This window comes from Pan paniscus, chromosome 6 (genome assembly GCF_029289425.2).
Source record: "Pan paniscus chromosome 6, NHGRI_mPanPan1-v2.0_pri, whole genome shotgun sequence".
NCBI classification, from domain to species: domain Eukaryota; kingdom Metazoa; phylum Chordata; class Mammalia; order Primates; family Hominidae; genus Pan; species Pan paniscus.
The window spans coordinates 82,565,520-82,591,756 of NC_073255.2; the positions used below are offsets into that span (position 1 = coordinate 82,565,520).

The 26,237-nt window shown below is 46.7% G+C and overlaps 2 protein-coding genes across 2 annotated transcripts in view; one reads left to right on the top strand and one right to left on the bottom strand.

The window, feature by feature from the left end:
• Positions 1–11,719, top strand: part of LOC129398327 (speedy protein E18-like) — a 15,005-nt gene extending 3,286 nt beyond the window's left edge. Inside the window, exons 2-8 of the mRNA XM_055115296.2 lie at positions 41–194; positions 6,421–6,596; positions 7,550–7,768; positions 7,856–7,899; positions 9,040–9,316; positions 10,346–10,404; positions 11,630–11,719. Coding sequence (XP_054971271.2) covers positions 41–194; positions 6,421–6,596; positions 7,550–7,768; positions 7,856–7,899; positions 9,040–9,316; positions 10,346–10,404; positions 11,630–11,719 — 1,019 coding nt within the window. The remainder of the gene's footprint in view (positions 1–40; positions 195–6,420; positions 6,597–7,549; positions 7,769–7,855; positions 7,900–9,039; positions 9,317–10,345; positions 10,405–11,629) is intronic.
• LOC117978413 (uroplakin-3b-like) overlaps positions 1–26,237 on the bottom strand; it is a 53,204-nt gene that overhangs the window by 14,662 nt on the left and 12,305 nt on the right. The window contains exons 8-10 of the mRNA XM_063605819.1: positions 21,989–23,626; positions 20,108–20,194; positions 1–19,848 (exon numbers count right to left, since the gene is read on the bottom strand). The exon at positions 1–19,848 is cut by the window's left edge and continues 14,662 nt beyond it. The gene's annotated coding sequence lies outside the window, so the exon portion shown is untranslated. The remainder of the gene's footprint in view (positions 19,849–20,107; positions 20,195–21,988; positions 23,627–26,237) is intronic.

Sequence of the window (26,237 nt, forward strand, 5' to 3'; positions counted from 1 at the left end):
GGCTGCATGCATGATTAATGAACTTGTCTTTCTTCTAAAGAACAACAATCTTTAGGTCATGCAGACCTCCCTGATGGCATCCAGAAGTTTCACCGAGGGGTGCAGACAGTGTTGATCATTGGGGATGTCACCTCCCGGATACCCACCTCACTCATGAAAGCCCCCAGTTATGTGAGAGTTCAAGTCAGTCGGTTGTGAGAGTTCAGGTCTCCCGCCTTCTTGTTTTGGCCAAATTGAATGTATCTTTCTCTGCTCCTAAGCGCTGATGTGTCAATGTTTGCCTTACTGTGAATCGGGTACACGGACCTAAATACTGGGGTTCTACAATGCTGAGACCTGCCGCCACCTGCTTCTTAAAGCAGGTTGATCCAGCACTGTATTAGGGGTTATGGCAACATTATTGAATTTTTTATGTACATAAAGCCATATGTTTAGGGTGGTTTCTGTCTTGTTTTTGACTTATATAACACTGTGAACTTCTAAAGAGAGAGAATAAAAGAAGCATGAATGAAAAGAATGGCACTTCAAAAAAGATGGTTCAGTGAAAAACTATAGCTAAAATATGTAAACCTTTCTAAGTAAACTGCTTGCCTTCATCTTGAGTTGGAATATATTTAAATAAATTGTGTTATCTCTTGGCAAAAAAAAAAAAAAAAAAAAAAAAAGGAGGCTGATCCAGGAGGCATAGGTGGAACCGTCAGGCTGGGGACTCAGTGAGTGCACCCCCCCACTGACAAGTCGACACCGATGGAGACCACAAAGGTCTTGGCGTGTGCATTTGGCTACAAGTAACAACCCCATGTCAACAGTGGCTTAAGCACAAAAGACACTGAACCCTCTCACACGGTAACCAGTCTGAGTTGGTTGTTCTGCATTTGTTTCGCTGTTTAGAAATGTCAGCAATGGGCCGGGCGCGGTGGCTCACGCCTGTAATCCCAGCACTTTTCGAGGCCGAGGCCGGCGGATCATGAGGTCAGGAAATCAAGACCATCCTGGCCAACATGGTGAAACCCCGTCTCTACTAAAACACAAAAAATTAGCTGGGTGAGGTGGTGTGTGCCTGTAGTCCCAGATACTTGGGAGGCTGAGGCAGGGGAATCACTTGAACCTGGGAGGCAGAGATTGCAGTGAGCCGAGATCAGGCCACTGCACTCCAGCCTGGGAGACAGAGCAAGACTCCATCTCAAAATAAATAAGTAAATAAATAGATTATTCCGTTAACCTAGAATATTCTCTCCACAAATTCAGAAAATAAAGAAAACAATTTTATTATTGAATAAGCATTAAACCAGACTGTGATGCCCATCACAGATGATCCATTAATGAGATGCAAAGAGAAATAAACCCTCTTTTTTTTTTTTTTTTTTTTTGAGACAAAATCTTGCTCTGTTGCCCAGACTGGAGTGCAGTGGTGCGATCTCGGCTCACTGCAACCTCTGCCTCCCCAGTTTAAGCGATTCTCCTGCCTCAGCCTCCTGAATAACTGAGACTACAGGTGCGTGCCACCACACCTGGCTAATTTTTTGTATTTTTAGTAGAGATGGGGTTTCGTTATGTTAGCTAGGATGGTCTCGAAATCCTGACCTTGTAATTCGCCCGCCTAGGCCTCCCAAAGTGCTGGGATTATAGGCGTGAGCTATGGCGCCCGGCCAAAGCGTCCTTTTTATATAACCTGGCAGATACAATCCATTGCATACACGCTCTCAAGATAAATAGTAACTCATCCTCATGCAAAAGGACTTGCTATGCAGTTTTTTTTGTTTTGTTTTTTTTTGAGACAGGGTCTCATTCTGTCATCCAGGCTGGAGTGTAGTGGTGTGATCTTCTTGGCTCACTGTAACCTCCACCTCCTGGGTTCAAGTGATTCTCGTGCCTAAGCCTCCCAAGTAGCTGGAATTACAGACATGTGCCATCATGCCCAGCTAATATTTGTATTTTAGTAGAGACAGAGTTTCGCCATACTGGCCAGGCTGGACTCAATCTCCTTCTTTCGATTTCTGTGTGGCTTCAAGTGATCCGCCCATCTCGGCCTCCCCCACAGTGCTGGGATTACAGGTGTGAGCCACCGCGCCTGGCCTGCTATGCATTCTTAAACACTCATCCTAAATTCACCTGGAAATCAACGTGGCCATCCATGCTAGTTAATTACCTGTATCCAGTGAAAAAATAAAACTTCTCACATCTCCTTGACAAGCAGGTAGTAACAGCTCAAGGTGCCTGGGCTAAACTCCCTAGGCAACAGGAAGATAGGGACACTATTTTCCTCCAGGTTTACATTTCAAAGACAAGACTCTTATGCTCTTAAGAAAAAAATTCCTGGATTGTGACCAGGCACGGTGGCTCACGCCCATAATCCCAGCACATTGGGAGGCCGAGGCTGGTGGATCACCTGAGGTCAGGAGTTCAAGACCAGCCAGACAAACAAGGTGAAACCCTGTCTCTACTAAAAATACAAAAATTAGCCAGGCGTGGTGGCAGACGCCTGTAGTCTCAGCTACTCAGGAGGTTGAGATGGGAGAATTGCTTGAACCCGGGAAGTGGAGGTTGCAGTGAGCTGAGATTATACCCCTGCACTCCAGCCTGGGTGACAGTGAGATTCTGTCTCAAAAAAAAAAAAAAAAAAAAAAATTCCTGGGTTGTAATGTTGGCAAGAAGTTCATTTACCTTTTTAAAAGATTTAGGTACATATCAAAGGCACAAAAGAAGTTATTTATATTACAAGGTTTATCAAGGAAATACTCTTTAAAAAGGAGAGGAGATAAGGTTAATTTCCCTTTTGGCAAGTAAGACAAATGTAATCTTTTTTTTTTTTCTAGAAAATCCATACAGTGAGGGCTGGGCACGGTGGCCCACATCTGTAGTCCCAGCACTTTAGGAGGCCAAGGCAGGTGGATTACTTGAGGCCAGGAGTTCGAGACCAGCCTGGGCAACATGGCGAAACCCCATCTCTACTACAAATACAAAAATTAGCTGGGTGTGGTGGTGTGTGCCTATTGTCCCAGCTACTCTGGAGGCTGAGGCACGAGAAGTGCTTGAACATGGGAGGCAGAGGTTGCAGTGAGCCGAGATTGAGCCATTACAATCCAGTCTGGGCAACAAGAGTGAAGCTCTGTCTCAAAAAATAAAAAAATAAAAAATAAAAAACAAAAACAAAGAGCCTCTTTTCCCTCTCCCTGCCACAGAGTTGTCTTCAGTAATTTCATTCCCTTTTTTCCTGAGGGTTCACTGGGTTTCTGGGTCCCAGAAGGGGAAGTTCTCTTCAAGGTACAGAAACCACAACTCCACAGAGAACCGCAGAGATGGCAGCATGACCAGACCCTGGCCAGGTTTGGGGAGGCTGCTGGGCTGAGACTTGGGCTGAACTTCCGCTGCAGGTCGACTTATTCCCATCAGCACCAAAGCTGCTGGAGGGGGTCATCCAAAAGCAAAGGAAGCAGGGGTGCAGCTTGGAGGCTGTTTCAGAAGGTCCCACTGAGCCAAGGACTCAAGGCCTGGCCACAGCCCTCCCAAGCGAGGCCCAGATCATATTTCACCATGCTCAGAAAACCTTGTCTGCTCATTTCAGTCCATAGTGATTTTGCTTTCTTTAGGATCTCTCTTGAACTGTCCAACCCAGAGAGTTTCAAATCGGAATGGATTCCAATGATGGAGCTAAATCAGGCCCCATCTCAGTTTTTGAATTACAATCAATAGGGCTGGGTCCCAGCATCTGTATCTTAATGTTCCTCCATGTGATCCTCATGCTGAAAGGCTGGTATTTGCAAATCCCTTTTTTTGGGGAGTGAAGGGTTTTTTTTTTTTTAGAGAGAGGCCTCACTCATGCCCAGCCTGGAATGCAGTGGTGGATCACAGCTCACTGCAGCCTTGAACCCCTGGCCACAAGAAATCCTCCCACCTTAGCCAACCAAAGTGTTGGGATTGCAGGAGTGACCACTGTGTCTGGCCAGGAAAGCCCTTCTGTTTCACTTGAATGATATTTCTGCAGCACACCTACAGCCATTGTTGTATTCAACTGCATCACTGCGGGAAAAGAAAAGGTGAGAGGTGACTGTTTTGCTTTTTTCTGAACATATCAGACCAAACCTCGGCTGTTTAGCCATTTTTTTTTTTTTTTTTTCTTGCGATGGTATCTCACTCTGTCACCCAGGCTGGAGTGCAGTGATGCAATCTCGGCTCACTGCAACCTCTGCCTTCCAGGTTCAAGCGATTCTCCTGCCTCAGCCTCCCAAGTAGCTGGGATTACAGATGTGCACCCCCACGCCCAGCTCATTTTTTCTGTATTTTTAGTAGAGACGGATTTAAACATGTTGGACAGGCTGGTCTCGAACTTCTGACCTCTGGTGATCTGTCTGCCTCTGCTTCTTAAAGTGGTAGGATTACAGGCATGAGCCACCGCGCCTGGTTTGCCAATTTTTTGACAACGTATCAACATCATTTACGATGGGCACGGCCTCAGTGTAGTGTGTCTAGACAAGGTGGCCGGAAGAGAGAGAAATATGCAAACCAGGCTTGAAGATGGGTTAAATCAGAGCTTTTCATTCCACAAAAGAGAAATTTTAATGGGGTCAGAACATTGATCTTCTAATATTTGAAAGCCTGTTAACTAGGAGAGAGAGAGCAAACTATTTTGTTGTAGGAGGACCCACCCAGCTCTGACGGTTTAAAGCGTCATGAATGCGAATTTGAACTCCAGAAAAGCAGAGCTTCCTAACAATGGGACTTCCACAGCAATGGGATCTGCTTCCTCTTTCAGTGTGTGCCTTTTCTATGAGCGAGAGACTCCTAGGAAAGCAGCAGCCCATTAGGAAAACGTGTGGGAACTCACTCGCAGGTTCTTTACTTTTTTTGAGATGGAGTTTTGCTCTTGTTGCCCAGGCTGGAGCACAATGGTGCGATCTTGGCTCCCTGCAACCTGCGCACCATGAGTTCAAGTGATTCTCCAGCGCCCTCTCCTGAGTAGCTGCGATTACAGGCATCCACCACCATGCCTGGCTAATTTTTTGTATTTTTAGTAGAGATGGGGTTTCACCATGTTGTCCAGGCTGGTCTCAAACTCCTGACCTCAAGTGATCCACCCACTTTGGCCTCCCAAAGTGCTGGGATTACAGGCATGAGCCACTGAGCCCAGCCGGGAACCCACGGGTTTTTTGGATGGTCTCTGAATGTCATGTAACTCTTTTATTTTTTATTAAAAAAAATTTTTTTGACACAATATCTTGCTGTGTTGCCCAGACTGGAGTGCAGGGGCAAGATCATGGCTCACTGCAGCTTCTAACTCCTGGGCTCAAGTGATCTTCCTGTCACATGAGTCTCCCAAGTAGTTGGAACACAGGTGCCAGCCACCACACCTGGCTAATTTGGTTTGGTTTGGTTTTTTTAGAGATGGGCTCTTGCTATGTTGCCTATACTGGTCTTGAACTGCTGGCCTCAGGCAATCTTCCTCCCTTGGCCACCCAAAGTGCTGGGATTACAAGCATGAGCCACTGTGCACAGCTGAAATTTTCGACTTAGTCTTTTTGTACATGTGACATTTTATTCATAGAATCCATAAATGGAAGGGAAATTTCTGAGTTCAGAGCAATACATATGATACAAGACTTGATATATAGAGTTTCTTAGCCTAACTGGAGGGGCTGGCTTAGGTAATCCCTGGATTCCCTGAAATTGGGGACACCATTGGAAATATGTGTGAGCTAAGGGGCAGTTTCCTATGATTTTTAGGCCTCAAAATGTCTCTTGGACTCAAAATTGCCTTAGGGCAGAGGACGTGTGTACCCCCAGTATAGAATCTCGGACAGTGAATGTGAGTAAACATTCGGCAGAAAAGCTCTGCCAAACTGAGTGCTCTGATGTGACTTTTTCATCAAGTCAGTATTCCTGGGATCTCTTGTACATGATAATCTCACTCTTGTACATGATAATCTCACTCTTGTACATGATAATCTCACTCCTATAAGGTTTCATCGTTTCTGCTTACCCTAGTTTTCTTTCCCACTCTGTTCCCTCTCCCACCAGACTGGACTCTGAAATGGGCATGTACAGAGACGAAGAGACCCCAACATGCTTCAGGCTTTGAGTGGAGAGGACAAAGCCTCTGCTGGGACAGGGAACAGAGGGATGTGGAGTCCCTGAAGATGCTTTTGGACAATGGTCTGAGGTTGGGACAGTGGCAGGAGATACCATTCACCCAGGATCTCCAGGACAAGAGATCAGCCTGGCAGTTACATGTGTTTTTTTTCAAACTGGTTGCCAGGTTGGCATGAGCCATGACATCAGAGATTCCGACCTTCCTGATTGGAGGGACTGGACTCTGTGGTGCCTGGAGGTCAGTTGGACAACAGTATCTTCTCAGAGCTGTTCTCCACTCCTGACTTCTCCTAGGCTTGAGAATTGATAACATACTCTTCTGGATCCGAGCAGTGTCCAGAAGAAGGCCATGGACAGAACGGAGACTAGGTTCCATAAGAGGGGACAGATTACGGGAAAGATCACGACCAGCCATCAACCGCACCCCCAGAATGAGCAGAGTCCCCAGCGGAGCACCTCGGGGTACCCCCTCCAGGAGGTGGTGGATGATGAAGTGTTGGGACCATCAGGTGAGGGGACTGGTGGAAGAAGAGGTGGGATAGGATTGACTAAGACAAAGGAAGGGGGCCGGGTGTGGTGGCTCACGCCTGTAACCCCAGCACTTTGGGAGGCCGAGGCGGGCGGATCACCTGAGGTCAGGAGTTGAAGGCCAGCCTGGCCAATATGGTGAAACCCCATCTCTACTAAAAGTATAAAAATTAGCCAAGTGGTAGTGGTGCACACCTGTAATCCCAGCTACTCAGGAGGCTGAGACAGGAGAATCACTTGAGACTGGGAGGAAGAGGTTGCAGTGAGCTGAGATCACGCTACTGCACTCCAAAAAAAAAAAAAAAAGAAAAGAAAAGAAAAGAAGGGTCAGCGGTCAGGAAGGAGAACCTGAGGAGGGTGTGTGGGAAGAATGGAGAAATTCAGGCTGGGTGCGGTGGCTCACACCTGTAAACCCAGAACGTTGGGAGGCCAAGGCAGGTGGATCACTTGAGGTCAGGAGTTTGAGACCAGCCTGGCCAACATGGTGAAACCCTGTCTCTACTAAAAGTACAAAATTGAGCTGGGCATTATGGCAGGCACCTGTAATCCCAGCTACCTGAGAGGCTGAGGCAGAAGAATAAATGGAATCCAGGAGATGGATGTTGCAGTGAGCTGAGATTGCACCACTACACTCCAGCCTGGGTGACAAAGCAAGACTCTGTGTCAAAACAAAACAAAACAAAAAAGGAGGGACTCAGAGAGCCAGGGACCAGGGAAGGACATGAAGCAGTGTTCGGAGGACAGAGAGAGAGAAGAATGGGGAGGGGAAGGAGCGGCACATGGGGTTGAGCAGAGGAGAAAATCAGAAAGATGGCTTAGAGAAGCCAGCAGTCTGCGAGTCTGGGGAGGATGGAGAGTGGTTTGGGGTTTGGGGTCGGGGTCTAAGGTGATCAGATGCAGAAGCATTACACGGTGGCCTGGTTTCTTTACTCAGCCCCTGGGGTAGATCCCAGCCCCCCATGTAGGTCCCTTGGCTGGAAAAGGAAGAGGGAGTGGTCAGATGAATCTGCGGAGGAGCCGGAGAAGGAGCTCGCCCCTGAGCCTGAGGAGACCTGGGTAGTGGAGATGCCGTGTGGGCTCACGATGAAGCTGAAGCAACAGCGAGTGTCACCCATCCTCCCTGAGCACCACAAGGACTTCAACAGTCAGCTTGGTAGGAGGACACCCCAGAGAGCACCTCCAATCCTGTTCTTTCTAAAAAGAGGAAACTTCCAATAACCACACTTTTCCAATGGGAAAGATACGCCCCCAGTGGGTGAGCTCTCCACGCAGGAGGACTCAGAAGTGATCACTCATGAGGGACACTTAGGAGACGATAGAGGACTAGGCTAGACTTGATAAAGTTTGGCGCTTGGGATGAGAAAGCTTGGTTTCGGGCCAGGTGCAGTGGCTCACGCCTGAGATCCTAGCACGTTGGGAGGCTGAGGCAAGAGGATTGCTTGAACTCAGGACTTTGAGGCTGCAGTGAGCTATGACTGCACCACTGCACTCCAGCCTGGGTGACAGAGCAAAACCCTGTGTCAAAAGAAAAACGAAGGCCGGGTGTGGTAGCTCATGCCTGTAATCCCATTACTTTGGGAGGCTGAGATGGGTGGATCACTTGAGGTCAGTTGTTGGAGACCAACCAGACCAATATAGCGAAACCTCATTTATACGAACAATACAAAAATTAGCCAGGCATGCCTGTTATCCCAGCTACTCGGGAGGCTGAGACAGGATAATCGCTTGAACCCAGGTGGAAGAGGCTGCTTTGAGCCAAGATAGCGCCACTGCATTCCATTCTGGGTGAGAGAGTGAGACGCTGTCTCAAAAAAAAAAAAAAAAAAAAAAAAAAAAAAAAAAAAGAAGGAAGGAAGGGCCCAGAAGTCAGGAAGGAGCATGTGAGGAGGGTGTGTGGGAAGAATGGAGGTACTGAGGCAGGGTGCAGTGGCTCACACCTGTAATCCCAGCACTTTGGGAGGCCAGGCAGGCAGATCACTTGAGGCCAGGAGTTGGAGACCAGCCTGGCCAACATGGTGAAACCCTGTCTCTTCTAGAAGCACAAAAATGAGCTGGGCGTTCTGGTGGGCACCTGTAATCCCAGCTACTTGGGAGGCTTAGGCAGGAGAATCACTGGAACCCAGGAGGCAGAGGTTGCAGTGAGCCAAGATCGCACCACTACACTCCAGCCTAGGCCACAAAGGAAGACTGTTTCTCAACAACAAGAACAACAACAACAAAAAAAGGGACTCAGAGAGCCAGGGACCAGGGAAGGATATGAGGAAGTGTTCTGAGGACAGAGAAACGGGAGAATGGGGAGGAGAAGGAGCGGCACATGGAGCTCAGCAGAGGAGACAGACAGAAGGAAAGATGGCTTGGAGAAGCCAGCAGTCTGCGAGGCTGGGGAGGATGGAGAGTGGTTTGGGGTTTTGGGTCGGGCTCTAGTGTGATCAACTGCAGAAGCATTACACCGTGGCCTGGTTTCTTTACTCAGCCCCTGGGGTAGATCCCAGCCCCCCGCATAGGTCCTTTTGCTGGAAAAGGAAGACGGAGTGGTGGGACGAATCTGAGGAGTCGGAGGAGGAGCTACGGAAGGTGCTCGCCCCTGAGCCTGAGGAGATCTGGGTGGCGGAGATGCTGTGTGGCCTCAAGATGAAGCTGAAGCGACGGCGAGTGTCGCTCGTGCTCCCTGAGCACCACGAGGCCTTCAACAGGCTGCTTGGTAGGAAGACACCCCAGAGAGCACCTCCAATCCTGTTCTTTCCAAAAACAGGAAACTTCCAATAACCACACTTTTCCAATGGGAAAAATATGCCCCAGTGGGTGAGCTCTCCATGTGGGAGGAATGTGAAGTGATCACTCATGAGGGACACTTAGGAGATGATAAAGGATTAGGTCAATTTGATAAAGGTCAGCGCTTGGGATAAGAAAGCTTGGTTTCGGGCCAGGCGCGGTGGCTCCCGCCTGAGATCCCAGCACGTTGGGAGGCTGAGGCAAGATGATTGCTTGAACTCAGGACTTTGAGGCTGCAGTGAGCTATGACTACACCACTGCACTCCAGCCTGGGTGACAGAGCAAAACCCTGTCTCAAAAGAAAAACCAAGGCTGGGCACAGTAGCTCATGCATGTAATCCCAGCTACTCGGGAGGCTGAGACAGGAGAATCGCTTAAACCCGGGAGGCAGAGGTTGCAGCGAGCCAAGATCAGGCCACTGCATTCCAGCCTGGCCCACAGAGCAAGACTCTGTCTCAAAATAAATTAATACATAAATAAAAATAAAAATCCAAGAAAAACAAAATCAATAAACAAAGAAAGCGGTTTCAGCTGTGCCCTCTGAAATTTAATGTCTCTTACTGACTTTTCTAAACCTAAGTGTCTCCATCCATAGTGGGGGATACCAAGGCCATGGTCACACCCTGATGTGACTGTCTCATGAGGAAATGATGGGAATTCCTCTATGACTCTGCAGTGGTCCCTCCGTGTCTGCTGGAGGGGGTCCTGGCTGATTCCCAGCTCTACATCCTGTAGATTCTCACACCCAGGGCCTCCTTCGGCCTCTTCTCAGGGGAGTCTCAGAGCAGGAGCCTCTCTCCCTTGCCCAGTGAAAGTCATTCTCCCCTCTCCCATCCACCTCACCCGCGGCCACAATCCTGAGACTTCCCCCCGGGAGGCACACTTCTCCTCGCTGCCCTGCTGCTCCCACGGAAACCCTGTCCTTCTTCTCACACTGACATCTGCTCTCTAATCACAGAGGATCCTGTCATTAAAAGATTCCTGGCCTGGGACAAAGATCTGAGGGTGTCGGACAAGGTAAGGTTGTTCTCCATGTAACTGTTCCTGTTCCAACGCATGGCTGGGCGGAGGGCCCAGCTTCCAAACCCACAGTTCTCCCTCCACCACCTCCCACCAGATGCTCCTACAGTCTTTTTTTTTTTTTTTTTTTTTGTGAGACAGAGTCTTGCTCTGTTGCCCAGGCTGGAGGGCAGTGTCTCGATCTTGACTCACTGCAGCCGATGCCTCCTGGGTTCAAGCGATTCTCCTGCCTCAGCCTCCAAGCAGCTGGGATTATAGACATGAACCACCACGCCTGGCTAATTTTTGTGTTTTTAGTAGAAACGGGGTTTTGCCATGTTGGCCAGGTTGGTCCTGAACACCTGACCTCAGGCGATCCACCCGCCTTGGCCTCCCAAAGTGCTGAGATTATAGATGTCAGCCACTGTGCCCGACCAGCTCCCATGGTCTTGAGTCTTGGCACCCACAAATTTTTTTTTTGTGAGACAGAGTCTAGCTCTGCTCCCCAGGATGGAGTGCAGTGGCATGATCATAGCTCATTGCAGCCTCTAATTCCTGGGCTCAAGCAATCTTCTTTCCTCAGCCTCCTGAGGAGCTGGGACTAGGCACATGCCACCATGCTCAACTAATTTTTGAAATGTTTGTAGAAACAGGGTCTCACTATGTTGCCCAGGTTGTTCTCGAACTGTTGGGCTCACATGATCCTCCTGTCTCCACCTCTCAAAAAGTACTGGGATCACAGGCTTGAGCCGCCACTCCCGGCTATTCTTGGTCTTTTTATGATTTGTCAGCATCTCCCTCAGGATTCTGCTGGTCTCTTGCAGAGTGAATGAGTGGCCCCTGCCTCTCCTATGGGTCCTTTGGGATCTGAGCTCTAGGCCACAGTCTGGCCACAGCCCTGAAGCTCCTGGCCCCTCTACTCTCAGCTCTTCGGGACAGTTCTCTGCCTGGCACACAAAAGACCCTCCTGACACCAGCCGACCTAGACACACTCCCTCCAAAGATCCCATCGGAGCCCACCATCCTGGGAGCATCACCCAAAACCCTTCCTCTGGCTTCTCGGATTTGCATCCGACCTTCGAATACCCCTCCATCCCGCAATTTCCAAATGAGTACAGTCACCCCAACACTGAGGTCCCTTCTCTGATGGGCAGCCCCTCCCCAGACCCTCATTCCCCCTCTCCACAATCTTCCTCTTCCAAGATGTGACCTCCCCCTCTCTGTGTTCCTTTCTCTCCATCAGTATCTCCTGGCTATGGTCATAGCGTATTTCAGCCGGGCCGGCTTCCCCTCCTGGCTATACCAACGCATTCATTTCTTCCTGGCTCTGTGAGTGGTTTGCTGACTCCTATCCGTCAATATCCAATGCCCTGGGACAGCGGGGGAAATGGGATTCCAGCCTTTCATTTATTCTTTCACCTATTTGTCCTCTTTACTCTGTGTACAAAAAAGAGAGGATTATACTATCATAGACTGTTGTTTCTAAACAGAAACTCAGGCTGGGCACAGTGGCATACACCTGTAATCCCAGCACTTTGGGAGGCTGAGGCAGGCGGATCACCTGAGGTCAGCAGTTCGAGACCAGCCTGGCCAACATGGCCAAACCCCATCTCTACTAAAAATAGAAAAATTAGCTGGGCGTGGTGGTGTGCATCTGTAATCCCAGCTACTCGGGAGGCTGAGGCAAGAGAACCCTTTGAACCCAGGAGGTGGAGGTTGCAGTAAGCTAAGGTTGAGCCACTGCACTCCAGCCTGGGTGACAGAGTGAGACTTTTTCTCAAAAAAAAAAAAAAAAAAAGCCAAAAAAACAAACTCCAATGCCAGTGTACAAATAAAAGAATAAAACAAAAGGAACCATAAACCGCTCCTAAGGGGAAAAAGAAAAGGAGTGGAGGAGCGGACATGCCACTTCCTCCAGCAAGCAGACGTTTCTGGTTCTTCTCTCTCTCTCCTTCCCACACCAACCACAAACGCCATCGACCTCCTCTGGGTTCCCATGACAGAGGCCACAGTTCAGGTCCCCCTCGCATCACTTGAATCCACTGTCAAATGCTCCCTGCTGGGGTCTCCTGGAGTCTCTCCCCAAGCCAGGGGCTTCCTAGTGCAGCCTGAACATCTTTCCAAAGCACGACAACCTCACTGCCCACCTGAACAACTTCCTTAGCTGATGCCTTTCTCTATCGAGGCCAGGGTCCACAGTGTCAATTCTACCCTCTCTACAATCTCTACAAGCACACTGGCTCGCCATCTTGGTATTTCCTGGCTCGGCTTCACTGCTCCTTCCAAATGCCCTCCACTCGACTTTGTGTTTGTGTTTTCTGTCTGGGTGTCCCGCACACATGTGGCTCTGAAGGGAAGGACCCATTCCTTGAAGTCAGTTCACCCCACAGCCTCTGTGATGCCTTCCCTCATCTTCCAACTTCTGCATGCCCGTAGCTCTCTAGTTACATCCTGGACACTGGGATTAGGTCATCTGCCTTGATTACTCCCAGTCCCATTAGACTAGATGCCTGTAGAAGGCAGGGTCCTGGCAAAATATCAATGTATTCAATTTCTTTTATTTTTTTGAGACAGACTTGCCCTGTCCCCCAAGCTGGAGTGCAGTGGTGAGACCATAGCTCACTGCAGCCTCCATATCCTGGGCTCAAGCGATCCTCCCACCTCAGCTTCTTTATTAGCTCCGACTACAGGGCTGTGCCACCACACCTGGACAGTTTGTTTGTTTGTTTGTTTGTTTGTTTATTGAGACAGAGTCTTGCTCTGCCTCTCAGGCTGGAATGGAGTGGCCCAATCTCAACTCACTGCAACCTCCGCCTCCTGGGTTCACACAATTCTTATGCTTCAGCCTCCTGAGTAGCTAGGCCTAACGGGTGTGCCACCGCACCAGGCTGATTTTTGTATTTTTAGTAGAGATGGGGTTTCTCCATGTTGACCAGGCTGGTCTCCAACTCCTGGTCTCAAGCGATCCACCTGCTTCAGCCTTCTAAAGTGCTGGGATTACAGGCATGAGCCACCGCGTCTGGCATATTTCTTATATTTTTAATAGAGATGAGGGTCTTGCTATGTTGCCCAGGCCCGTCTCAAACTCCTGGCCTCAAGTGATCCTCCTGCTTTGGCCTCCCAATGTGCTGGGATTCCAGGCGTAAGCCACCACTCTCGGCCACCAGTTGGGTTTTTGTCTCCATCCTGAAGGAGTGGGAGACGCCCTTGATCAGGTCTCTGTCCAGCAGAGCCCTCCTGAGGAAGGCATGGCTCTCTGCAGGGTGGGTGCCAGTCCTGAGCTAGGGACGGTCCCTTACCTTCCTCTCTGGGAAGCTGACCTCAGCCGGAGGCCTCTCCTGGTGGTGCCCCTGAGCAGCAACCTGATTTCTGTCCTCAGCTACCTGGCCAATGACATGGAGGAGGACGACGAGGACTCCAAAGAAAACATCTTCCACTTCCTGTATGGGAAGACCCGCTCTCGCATACCCTTGCTCCGTAAGCGTTGGTTCCAGTTAGGCCGTACCATGAACCCGAGGGCCAGGAAGAACCGCTCTCGCATACCCTTGGTCCGTAAGCGTCGGTTCCAGTTACGCCGTTGCATGAACCCGAGGGCCAGGAAGAACCACTCTCAGATAGTCCTGTTCCAGAAACGTCGGTTCCACTTCTTCTGTTCCATGAGCGGCAGGGCTTGGGTTTCCCCGGAGGAGTTGGAGGAGGTGAGTGGGGCCTGGGGAGGTGGAGGAGGTGGGGAGGAATTGGGTGGGCTGGAGGCTGGATTAGGGGAGAGAGGGATATCCTGGCAAGTCCCCGTCTTCTCAAAGGGCGTTTTTTTTTCCAGATCCAGGCTTATGACCCAGAGCACTGGGTGTGGGCGCGAGATCGCGCTCGCCTTGCCTAGAGCTCCAGGGACCGTGGAGGCCTGAGGTCATCGGCCTGAGAGAAGGTACATCTGCATCCTCCGGGGTAAAGGCAGAATATTGGGGTCTATTTCAGAAATCCGAAGAACCCAATTGCTTGATCCGGCTTCAAGCCTGGGCAACGTGGCGAGATCCCCTCTCCACAAAAATACAAAAATTAGCCAGGCGATGTGGGACGCATCTCTACTCCCAACTACTCAGGAGGCTGAGGCGGGAGGATCGCTGGAGCCTGGAAGGTCGGGGCTGCACGGAGCCCTGATCCTGCCACTGCACTCCAGTCTGGGCGACAGAGTGAGACCCTGCCTCAAAAATAATCATAAATACTGAGTTTGGGGAAGTTCATTATGATTGACACACTTGAGTTACCGATTTGGGTCGAGGGTTCAGTGAAGCTTTGGTTTACATCTTGTGCAGCTAACCACGTTGAGCACAGAGCATGAGACTTCATCATGAGGAGGTAGGATTAAGGATTAGGCTTCTGGACTCGTGGTTCGTGATGTTGTCACATTACAAACACATCTAGCATGGTTACAAGTCTGGATCTTAAGTGACACAAAAGGCCCCAGCTGTGATGAAGTCCAAAGCCACATTCTCTGAGGGTGCCCTACTCCCTGGGCAGACCCACCCAAAGTCCTTGCTATGAAGCAGATCACTGGGGCTGACCTTGGGTGTATTAAGTGAGTTTTGGAGTCGTGGTCACCAAAGTGTGAGTTTCACAGTTGAACACGATGGTTCAGAAGCAGGGTATAGAATGAAAGGCAGCAGATAAAATTGCATTTCTCAATTGCTCTGAACTCTAGACTTGACATGGGACATGAATAACCTTCCTGTCTAGAGAGCTGCCTCCTTGAAGTGTGACATTGTCTCTCTCACTTCCAGAACACCGGACCCAGGGGAGATGTGGATTTTCAGCAGGAACTTTATTCCAATGCTAATGGCAGACACCAGGAAGGAGGAGAGGAACCATTTGTGCACATCATCTAGAAGAACCTGGACCATTCTTGATGGAGCTCAATACAGTGATCACGTTGTCCTCCTAGGAGCAGGGGTGGGGGGAGGGGGGTGGGGTCCTTCTAGGAGTCCTTGGAGAAAAGTAAGAAACCAGGAGTGTTTCCAGTTCCACCCTTTCCTGCGGCACCACCACCCTTTTTATATTGCTGAATTCCAACCTCCCTGGGGCAGAACTTGGAGGTCCTGTTTCTTACGGACTTGGTTGCCACAGTCCAGGAGCATTTGAAGGCACAATGCAGGGGCTCAGATTGGCACAGAATTCTTTTGTGAAATATCAGTGCCACAGATTGTAACAGATAGCTTCATGCACACTCTGCATTTTATTGGTTTGTTTGGAAAATGTTGGCCATTGAATTATTCATAGATTTATTTCAAATAGTTTGGAAATTGTTGTACTTTTGAAAACATGCTGTCCCTGTAGTTTTTTGATGAGAGTTATAGTTGTTATATATACATAAAGATAATTTTCTTTTCATTTTTAAGAGACGATTGTTTTTATCCTAAATATTTTATTATCTTTAAATTTGTTTCTGTATTATTATATGTGCTCCTGAAGCGAGCATTCTTTTTATCTATGATACTTCCATAATAATCTCTTCTATTTATAGCTATTGGTAGTTCCCCACCAGAAAAAAACATAATTCTGGTGATAGAAATTTTTATTTGCTGTTTAGGTTTGTGACTGAATTGTGAGAATTCAGTTGTGATTTTTAACATGTCTCAGATATATATACTAACACGTCTAATATATACCATCTATTTTATTGGTTTATTTTGAAAAACATGGGTATAGAATTATTTAAATATTATTTTATTTATTGAAATATTTATTAAATATATTTATTTATTTAAATATTATTACTTTCAATATTATTTTAAATATTTTGGAAATACTGGTATTTTTGAATAGATGCTGTTTCTATAAAGCTGTGTGATGGGTGTTATAACTGTTGTATACACATACATATAATTTTCTTTTCCTTTTTAAGAGAGGATTCTTTTCATCCTAAATCTTTTACCTTTCAATCTTTGTATCTATTATTACACGTGCTGCTGAAGGGAGCATGGTTTTTATCTATGATACTTAGTTAACATATATATTACATTTATAGCTATGTAGTAGTTCCCCTAAATTCTTGTAAAAATAAATTTTTATTTGATATTTCATATATGTTTGAAATGTGAGAATTCAGATGTAATTTTTTACCTTGTTTTGGCATGTTTGTATGTTACTTTAAAGAGGATGTGTGTTCTAAAGGAGGACATGAGCTGTGTGTTTTCAAGAGAACAATACAGTGCGTCTCTTGGGGAAACATAATAAAAATGAACTTTTCTCACCTTCACAGCAATTGTGATCATATTGGTCTGGATTGATTATTTGCTGCCCAGTGATATTTTTCCTTAATGGGGTTGTGGTTATTTGAACATATTTATTAGCTCTGGAAGATAATCCTGTGCTGTTTTTTATGTAGAAAAAAACATAAGGCTGGGTACAGTGCTCACACCTACAATCCCTGCAGTTTTGCAGGTCATGGCGGGAGGATCACCTGAGGCCAGGAGTTTGAGGCCAGCCTCAGCAACATAGCATCTACATCTATTTTTAATTTTTATTTTTTAAAGAAAAACAATAGAAGAGAAGGCTGATCCCAAGCTACAGGGTTTTTTTGTTTGTTTGTTTTGGAGACAGAGTCTTGCTCTGTCTCTCAGGCTGGAGTGCAGTGGCACAACCTCGGCTCCCTGCAACTTTCACCTCTGGGTTCAAACAAATTCTCCTGCCTCAGCCTCCCAAGTAGCTGGGACTACAGGCACCCATCTGTACGTCCGACTAACTTTTGTAAAAATAGTAGAGACAAGGTTTCACCATGTTGGCCAGGCTGGTCTCGAACTCCTGACTTCAAGTGATCCACCCACCTTGGCCTCCCAAAGTGCTGGGATTACAGGCATGAGCTACTGCGCCCAGATGCCAAGCTAGAGTTTTAAGGCAGGAAATGAGAGAAAGATATTGAGAGAGGAAAACCAGGTGGTAAGAAAACTCTAAAGGTGGCCGGGCGTGGTGGCTCACGCCCATGATCCCAGCAGGAGTTTGAGACCAGCCTGGCCAACATGGTGAAACCCTGTCTCTACTAAAAATACAAAAATTAGGCAGGCGTGGTGGTGCACGCCTATAATCCCAGCTATTTGGGAGGCTGAGGCAAGAGAATCACTAGCAGAGATTGTGTCTCCTTACCCCCTCTCAAAAAAAAAAAAAAAAAAAAAGAAAGTTCCTGCAGCAGTTAAAGCTGTGAAAGACAGGCACTCTGCCATGCAATTCTTTGTGATTTTTCTTTTTTCTTTTTGGAGTTGGGGTCTTACGCTGTCACCCAGACTGGGGTGCAGTGGTGTGGTCATAGCTCTCTGCAGCCTCAAACTCAAGCTCAAGCAATCCTCTTACCTTGCCTTTCAAATTGCTGGGATTATAAGCATGAGCCACTGCATTTGGCCTGTGTGACACAATTCTGTTTTTTGTCTTTTTTTTTTGGTGGGGGGGGATGGAGTCTCCCTCTGTCACCCAGGCTGGAGTGCGGTGGTGTGATCTTGGCTCAATGCAAGCTCCGCCTCCTGGGTTCATGCCATTCTCCTGCCTCAGCCTCCCGAGTAGCTGGGACTACAGGCACCCGCCACCATGCCTGGCTAATTTTTTGTATTTTCAGTAGAGACGGGGTTTCACTGTGTTAGCCAGGATGGTCTCGATCTCCTGACCTCGTGATCTGCCCGGCTTGGCCTCCCAAAGTGCTAGGATTACAGGTGTGAGCCACCGCGCCCAGCCTATGTGATGCAATTCTGATGTCAACTCCCTGATGTTACCTCAAATGCCACAGGTTAAGGCCACCAGCCCCCACTAGGCTGCCCTCGCTTTAGACACACCTGCAGGCTTGGGTGTCCTCAGACCACATGTACTTCTCACCAACTGGCTGCAAATTTGGAGGTTCCCACCATGCCCTCAAGTTCAATAACTCACTAAAACAATTCACAGAATGCAGAAAAGCATGATACTTTCTCTTTTTTTTTTTTTTTTTTTTGAGACGGAGTCTTGCCCTGTCGCCCAGGCTGGAGTACAGTGGCCACCATGCTTGGCTAATTTTTGTATTTGTATTAGAGACGGGGTTTCGCCATGATGGCCAGGCTGGTCTTGAACTCCTGACCTCAGGTGATCCACCCGCCTTGGCATCCCAAAATGCTGGGATTATAGGCATAGCCACCATGCCCGGTCGACTTCTAGTTTCAATAACAGAGATGTGATTCAAGAAGGGAGACATGTTTTGTAGATGGCAGGAGCTTCATGAAAAGAAGCCAATGAAGGGCAGGACGTGTAGCTGTCTACCTACAGGAAACCAGCCAGGAGCCTCCCCACAGGGACTTCACCACAGATGGCCGGGAAAATCTGCATTAACCTGACCTCTGGACCTAAGAGAGGACAAGGCCTTGACCATTTCTACAGACTCACAAGATGTAATCTCTGTGGTCCATGCCCGTGGTGTGATCTGGGAAACGGGGGGCCTTCTAAATGCCAACAACAAGGAAATCAAATGTGCAACAGACAGAAATACCGGCATTGACGTGGGCCATGGAGAGGCCTAAACAGATGACTGTAGTTCACTGATAAGGTCATCAAAGGGGTGACTCTGAAATAATAAATTTCAGATGCCACGGCCCAAATAGCTGCATGAGGTGGGGAAGTCCTCCACAAGCCTCTGCTTCCTTCAGTACCTGTTTATGAAATAAGCCGAGGTACTTCCCTGGGGAATTTCCTTTCTCTTTCTTTCTTTTGAGATGGAGTCTTGCTCTGTCGCCCAGGCTAGAGTGCAGTGGTGCAATCTCGGCTCAATGTAACCTCTCCCTCCTGGGTTTTAGCAATTCTCCTGCATCAGACTTCTGAGTAGCTGAGATTACAGGTGCATGCCACCATGCCCAGCTAATATTTGCATTTTTAGTAGAGACAGGGTTTCACCATCTAGGCCAGGCTGGTCTTGAACTCCTGACCTCGTGATCCACCCGTCTTGGCCTCCCAAAGTACTGGGATTACAGGTTTGAGCCATCACGCCCGGACTTTTTTTTTATTTTTTGAGACGACGTTTCACTCTTGTTGCCCACGCTGGAGTGCAATGGCACGATCTCAGCTCACTGCCACCTCCTCCTCCCAGGTTCAAGCGATTATCCTGCCTCAGCCTCTCGAGTAGCTGGGATTACAGGCACCCAACACCAAACCCAGCTAACTTATTGTATTTTTAGTAGAGATGGGATGTCACCATGTTGGCCAGGACGGTCTTGAACCCCTGACCTCTAATGATCCACCTGAATTGGTTTCCCAAAATGTTGGGATTACAGGCACAAGCCACTGTGCCCAGCCCCACCCATATCTCTTTTGGTCAAGGCAGCACAATTCAGAAGAATCTTGCCAGGGAAGACTGGTAAATGGACGTCGATGTGATGCCTATGGCTCCTGGTGGATTTAGATACCTCCTGGTGCTTATTGATATCTTTACCAGTTGCACGGGGGCTTTTCCATGCCAGACTGAAAACGCAGGAGATCAATGATCAACCTTCAACTATTTACTAGCAGAACACTGAGGGGACTGTGCGGTCACCAATACCTCCTATTGCACTTGGATAAACACCTCCCAGGAAATACAGATGAATAGAAAGGACATAGTCAAACAAGCAGAATGGCTGCATTCCTTCAACCAGAAGGGCCATTAGTCTGTTTTCACACTGCTATAAAGAACTACTGGAAACTGGGGAATTTATGAAGAAAAGAGGTTTAATTGACTCACAGTTCTGCAGGCTGTACAGGAAGCATGGCTGGGGAGGCCTCAGGAAACTGACAATCACGGCAGAAGGCGAAGGGGAAGCAGGCACGTCTGGCCACGTTGGAGCAGGAGAGACAGAGAGAGTGAAGTGGGAGGGCTGCACGTTTTTAAACAACCAGATCCCACAAGCGCTCACTCAATATCACGAGAACAGCAAGGGGGAAGTTGGCCCCCATGAGCCAATCACCTCCCACCAGGTCCCTCCCTCAACACTGGGAATTACAGTTTGACATGAGATTTGGGTGTGGATACAGAGCTCAACCATGTCAAGGGTAGTTCAACTGCTGAGATTGATTGATTGATTGATTGATTGACTGAGATGGAGTCCTGCTCTGTTACCTAGGCTGGAGTGCAGTGGCACAATCTCGGCTCACAGCAACCTCCGCCTCCCAGGTTCAAGCGATTCTCCTGCCTCAGCCTTCCGAGTAGCTGGGACTACAGCACATGCCACCATGCCTAGCTAATTTTTGTATTTTTAGTAGAGACAGGGCTTCACCATGTTTGCCAGGCTGGTCTTGAACTCCTGACCTCGTGATCACCCTGCCTCGGCTTTTCTTTTGCTGGAATTACAGGCGTGAGCCACTGCACCCGGCCAACAACTGAGATTTAGAAGGCAGTCGAGTCCACTATACCGCACCTCACCTGGTTTCTTCCTCTGTTGGGGCCCCTCGTGGCCACTGTTCTGTTACTTTTTGGTCCTATTTATTTAAATGGATGGTGAGCTGTTTGTCCTCCAGGCTCCAACACTTCCACCTTCAGCTTGTATTACAACAATACCAGCCTTTCAAGCTACTCCAGGTGACCCCAGAACTCATTTGAACTCAGAAGCCCAAGAGTTTCATTCCTTTCACTTTAGAGGACTCAGTGCCCTGCTCAGCATGAAGTCGAAGCAGAAGCATGACCTCCATCCCTAATCCCTCAAGAATGAGGAGTGGAAGGTGTTGGCAGGAGGGTGGGGGTGAGGTTTGTAGATCTGTAACTGCATCAGACCAAATCTGGTTCAACTTTTTTTTTTTTTTTGATGGAGTTTCACTCTTGTCACCCAGGCTGGAGTGCAATGGTATGAACTCAGCTCACTGCAACCTCCACCTCCTAGGTTCAAGTGATTCTGCTGCCTCAGCCTCCAGATAGCTGGGATTATGAGGGTGCACCACCACACCTGGCTAATATTTTTATTTTTAGTGCAGACGGGGTTTTACCATTTTGGCCAGGCTGGTCTTGAAGTCCTGACCTCCACCTGCCTTGGCCTCCCAAAGTGCTGGGATTACAGGTGTGAGTCACTGCACCTGGCTCAGTTCAACTTTTATGTAATGAGGTTGTCAGTTGTTTTTCAATTGCCATGGACCCACAGGTTGAAGGGCATGTACCCTGTGCATGCCCAGGTTAACCAAGCATGCAACCACGGAGTGGAAACTAAAAGCTCGGCCTGAAGAGCTGAGACTGATTTAAGAACTGGACACTCCATGGCAGGAGCCAGGATCCAATCAGATTGAGTTTTGGTGTCACCCCATGGCAGGATCCAGTCAGATCACACCTCCCAGCATTACTTTATTGCAAGATCCAATCAAATCACAACTCATTACCCTATGCTTATAAAACCTGACATAGCCCCCAGCTGGGTAAGGGAGATTTGAGTATTTCTTCCTGTGTTCTTGCTAGCTGACTTACAAAAAAAGCTTCAAAAAAAAGGCCATGCGTGGTGGCTCATGCCTGTAATCCCAGCACTTTGGGAGGCCAAGGCAGGCAGATCACTTGAGGTCAGGGGTGCAAGACCAGCCTGGCCAACATGGTGAAACCCTATCTCTACTAAAAATACAAAAATTAGCTGGTCATGGTGACACATACCTATAATCCCAGCTACTTGGGAGACTGAGGCAGGAGAATCACTTGAACCCAGGAGGTAGAGGTTGCAGTGAGCCAAAATCACACCACTGCACTCCAGCCTGGGCGACAGAGTGAGAAGACTCTGTCTAAAAAAAGAACAGTTAAAATTAGCACCAAACGCTTTATGAGTAAAAAAAGTTTTTAGCTGCATATGTTTAAGTAACTTTTTAGATTGTAAAAAATACACATACAAAATGGAAAGGCACAAAGAAGAGAGCAAAAAGTGCATGAGATCTCACATCCAAGGATAACCGCTGAGAACATGAAAGTGCTGACTCTTCCAGCCTTTATACTATACACATTTAGGCCGTTGTTTTCTTTTTATAAAACTGTAATCATATAATACAGATAGTTTTATAATCTGATTTTTAAACACAACAATTACATAACACTTAGCTGTTTCTTTTGCATTCAGATTCATAAGGGTTCCAGTAACTCATTTATCAGAAAACCGAGAGAAATAGTCTCATTAAAATATAAGTACATAAGGCAGGCATGGTGGCTCACGCCTATAATCCCAGCACTTTGAGAGGCCGAGGTGGGTGGATCACCTGAGGTCAGGAATTCGAGACCAGCCTGGCCAGCCTGGACAACATGGTGAAACCCTGTCTCTGCTAAAAACACAAAAATGAGCCAGGTGTGGTGGTGCGCACCTGTAATCCCAGCTATTCAGAAGGCTGAGGCAGGTGAATCGCTTAAACTCGGGAGGTGGAGGTTGCAGTGAATCGAGATCGTGCCACTGCACTCCAGCCAGGGCGCCAAAGTGAGACTCCATCTCAAAAAAAGATAAAAATAAAAAATAAAAATAAAAAATATATATGTTTATATATTTTTCCAGACAGGGTCTTACTCTGTCTCCCAGTCTGAAATACAGTGGCGTAATCATAGCTCACTGCAGCCTCAAGTTTCTGGGCTCAAGTGAATCTCCCACTTCAGCTTCCCAAGTAGCTGGAACTACAAGTGGATGCCACCAAGCCCAGTCAATTTTTTTTTTTAATTTTTCATAGAAACAGAGTCTCACTATGTTGCCCAGTCCTAATAAACACTATGTGATGAAAAGAAAAAAGTAAATCACCCTGAAGTTAAGTCTTTAATGTTAAGTCTTTAACGAGAAATGCAAGTAAAGCATTTCTCAATAGATTATGGCAAGAGAATCAACTGAAGAATAAACATCTTTAGTAAATCTTTTGCTCATGTGCATTAACCAATACTCTTGAAAACCAGGATTAATTTACTGTACCTTCTTAATATTCCTTTGAAATTCCTTATGGCGCACAGGTAGTGTAGAAAATAACTGCTTCACGCTGACTGTGGTCCCTCTGGGGTGGGGGTAGGGGGTTTTCTGGATGATTTTCCCATCGTGATCAAACACCAGTCGAGTCCCAACCTTCGCCGATGCGTGGCAGGTAGAAATGGTGACATCGCTGTGAGAGAATACCAGGCGTGGTGTGTTCAGTGAGAGACCCGTGATGTTGAGCATTGACTACGCTTTTCTTCACTTGCTTTTCTCTCAAAACTTTCTTAAAAAGCTGATGATCCCTCTGAGATAACCAAGATCTAAACGGTTGAGGAGTCATCATAAAATCTAAGGTTTGGCACCTAAAAGACAGTGAGACAGAGAGCACTAAACATGCTTTGTTTTGATAAAAGCTTTGATTTCATTTTTCAGGTTGAATTGCAAAACCATAAATGATCTCAAGGTTTATTTATTCACAAATAGAGATTTGTTTTGTTATTACTCTTCAAATAAAATTGTTTTAAAGAATTTTTTAAAGTATTAGAAAATTTTTTTTAAATTTTTAAAGAATCCAAAAGATATTATAATTAAAATGTATATGTAGGGCAGGGTGCGGTGGCTCATGCCTGTAATTCCAGCACTTTGGGAGGCCGAGGAGCGCAGATCACTTGAGGCCTGGATTTCCAGACCAGCCTGGGCAACACGGCAAAACCCCATCTCTACTAAAAATACAAAAATTAGCCAGGAGTGGTGATGCACGCTATAGTCCCAGCTCTTCAGGAGGCTGAGGCATGAGAATCACTTGAACCTGGGAGGCAGAGATTGCAGTGAGCTGAGACTGTGCCACTGCACTCCAGCCTGGGTGACAGAGTGAGACTCTGTCTAAAAAAAAAAAAAAAAAAAAAAAATATATATATATATATATATATATATACACACACACACACATATATACACACACACATATGTGTATATATATACACACACATATGTGTATATATATACACACACACATATATATATATTTAAATATAATTATAAAAATTTAGTATCTGTGCTATAATTAAATAGTGCTTTGGTGAAATGTTTCCCTAAAATTTGATGATGAAAAGCAGTGGTAACTATCATTTATTACCTACATGTTATGTTAAAATTGAGAAGTTACTGTTCTAATAAGGGTAACCATTTTCTTAAACAATACTATTTGCTTCATTTCATTCATTTATTTCCCACATTTCAGAAGTACTAGGACTTAGATTGGCAGTGAGACAAAACAGAATTCAGAAGCTAGAAGCTGAGATACCGAGATAGAAAATTGTAAATAATAACGATTCCAATTAACTTTCTGAGAGGTTTTTCTAAGGGGTCAAGTGAATGGATAAAAACATTGTATCACCTCAGTGCACACAGTGAGCTCAGAGCTTCCCCCTGAAAGCCGAAAGTTTCAACCTCAGTTAGGTCGGCAAACTCTTGAATCTTACATGTGTGATGTTTCAGAGCTGAAAGAGACTGTAAAGTAAGGACTAAGATACCTCAAGTGCTAAAACAACGGATATACATGATATCTAGTAACTGGCTGAAAAAACTGTTTTTGCGTTTCCCAAGACAGTGTTACTCAAAATTCTGAGACATGTGGCCCAATTATTTTATAATAGGATTAGAAAAAGTCAACTTAAGCCTTCAAAGTTTTCTTCTTCTACCCCACATCCATTGTCTGAAACTTCAATGAGATCCACTCCATAGTCCTTAAGCTTTAGATCTAGAAAGTTTAAATATTTATGTATTTATTAAAAATGGACCCATGCTAGAATGGCATGAACCCGGGGGGCGGAGCTTGCAGTGAGCCGAGATCGCGCCACTGCACTCCAGCCTGGGAGACAGTGAGACTCCGTCTCAAAAAGAAAAAAAAAAAAATGGACCCATGCTATAAGCTTTTATATTGATATTATTTATAACATATGCAAATTGAAGAGTCATAACTATACCTTTAGTTAAACGTACGAGTATCATTTTGTATATTTCATTTTTATAAAGCCCTTTCTGGCCATTTACTAGCCCAGATTAAATAGTTTAGCTTTTTCTTTCCTCTTTTTTTTTTTTTTTTGTCCATAGGCTAGTCAAATGAAGCAGTTGGAGTGGAGAAGGAACAAAAAAATCTGTAACTGGTTGTGATCAATTAGTGGTTAACACCGTTGCACTTTGACCAGCCTTTTCTTTTGAAAGAAATAATTTTAACATACCCAGTAAGGAGAAAGGGGGGGCAGGCGCGGTTGTTCATGCCTGTAATCCCAGCACTTTGGGAGGCCAAAGTGAGCAGATCACCTGAGGTCAGGAGTTCCAGACTAGCCTGACCAACGTGGAGAAACCCTGTCTCTACTAAAAATACAAAATTAGCCAGGTGTGGTGGTGCATGCCTGTAATCCCAGCTGCTCGTAAGGCTGAGGCAGAATTGCTTGAACCCTGGAGGCGGAGGTTGCGGTGAGCCGAGATCGTGCCGTTGCACTATAGCCTGGGCAACAAGAGCAAAACTCCATCTCAAAAAAAAAAAAAAAAAAAAAAAAAAAAAGACAACTGGTTCTGGAATCAGACTTCCTGGATCCTATTTTATTAGCTTTATAATCCCAAAAAAAGGAAATTTCCTGTTCCTTAATTTCCTCATCTGTAAAATGAAGATAATAAGTTCTATCTCATAAAGTTACTCAGCGGATTAATAATTTTTTATGTTTATTTTATTTTGTTATTTTCTCTTTTTTTTCTTGTTTTTTTTTGAGATGGAGTTTTGCTCTTGTCACCCAGGCTGGAATGGAGTGGCATGATCTGATCTTGGCTCACTGCAACCTCCACCTCCGAGGTTCAAGCAATTCTCCTCCCTCAGCCTCCCGAGGAGCTGAGATTACAGCCATGCACCATCACATCTGGCTAATTTTTGTATTTTTAGTAGAGACAGGGTTTTACCATGTTGGTTAGGCTGGT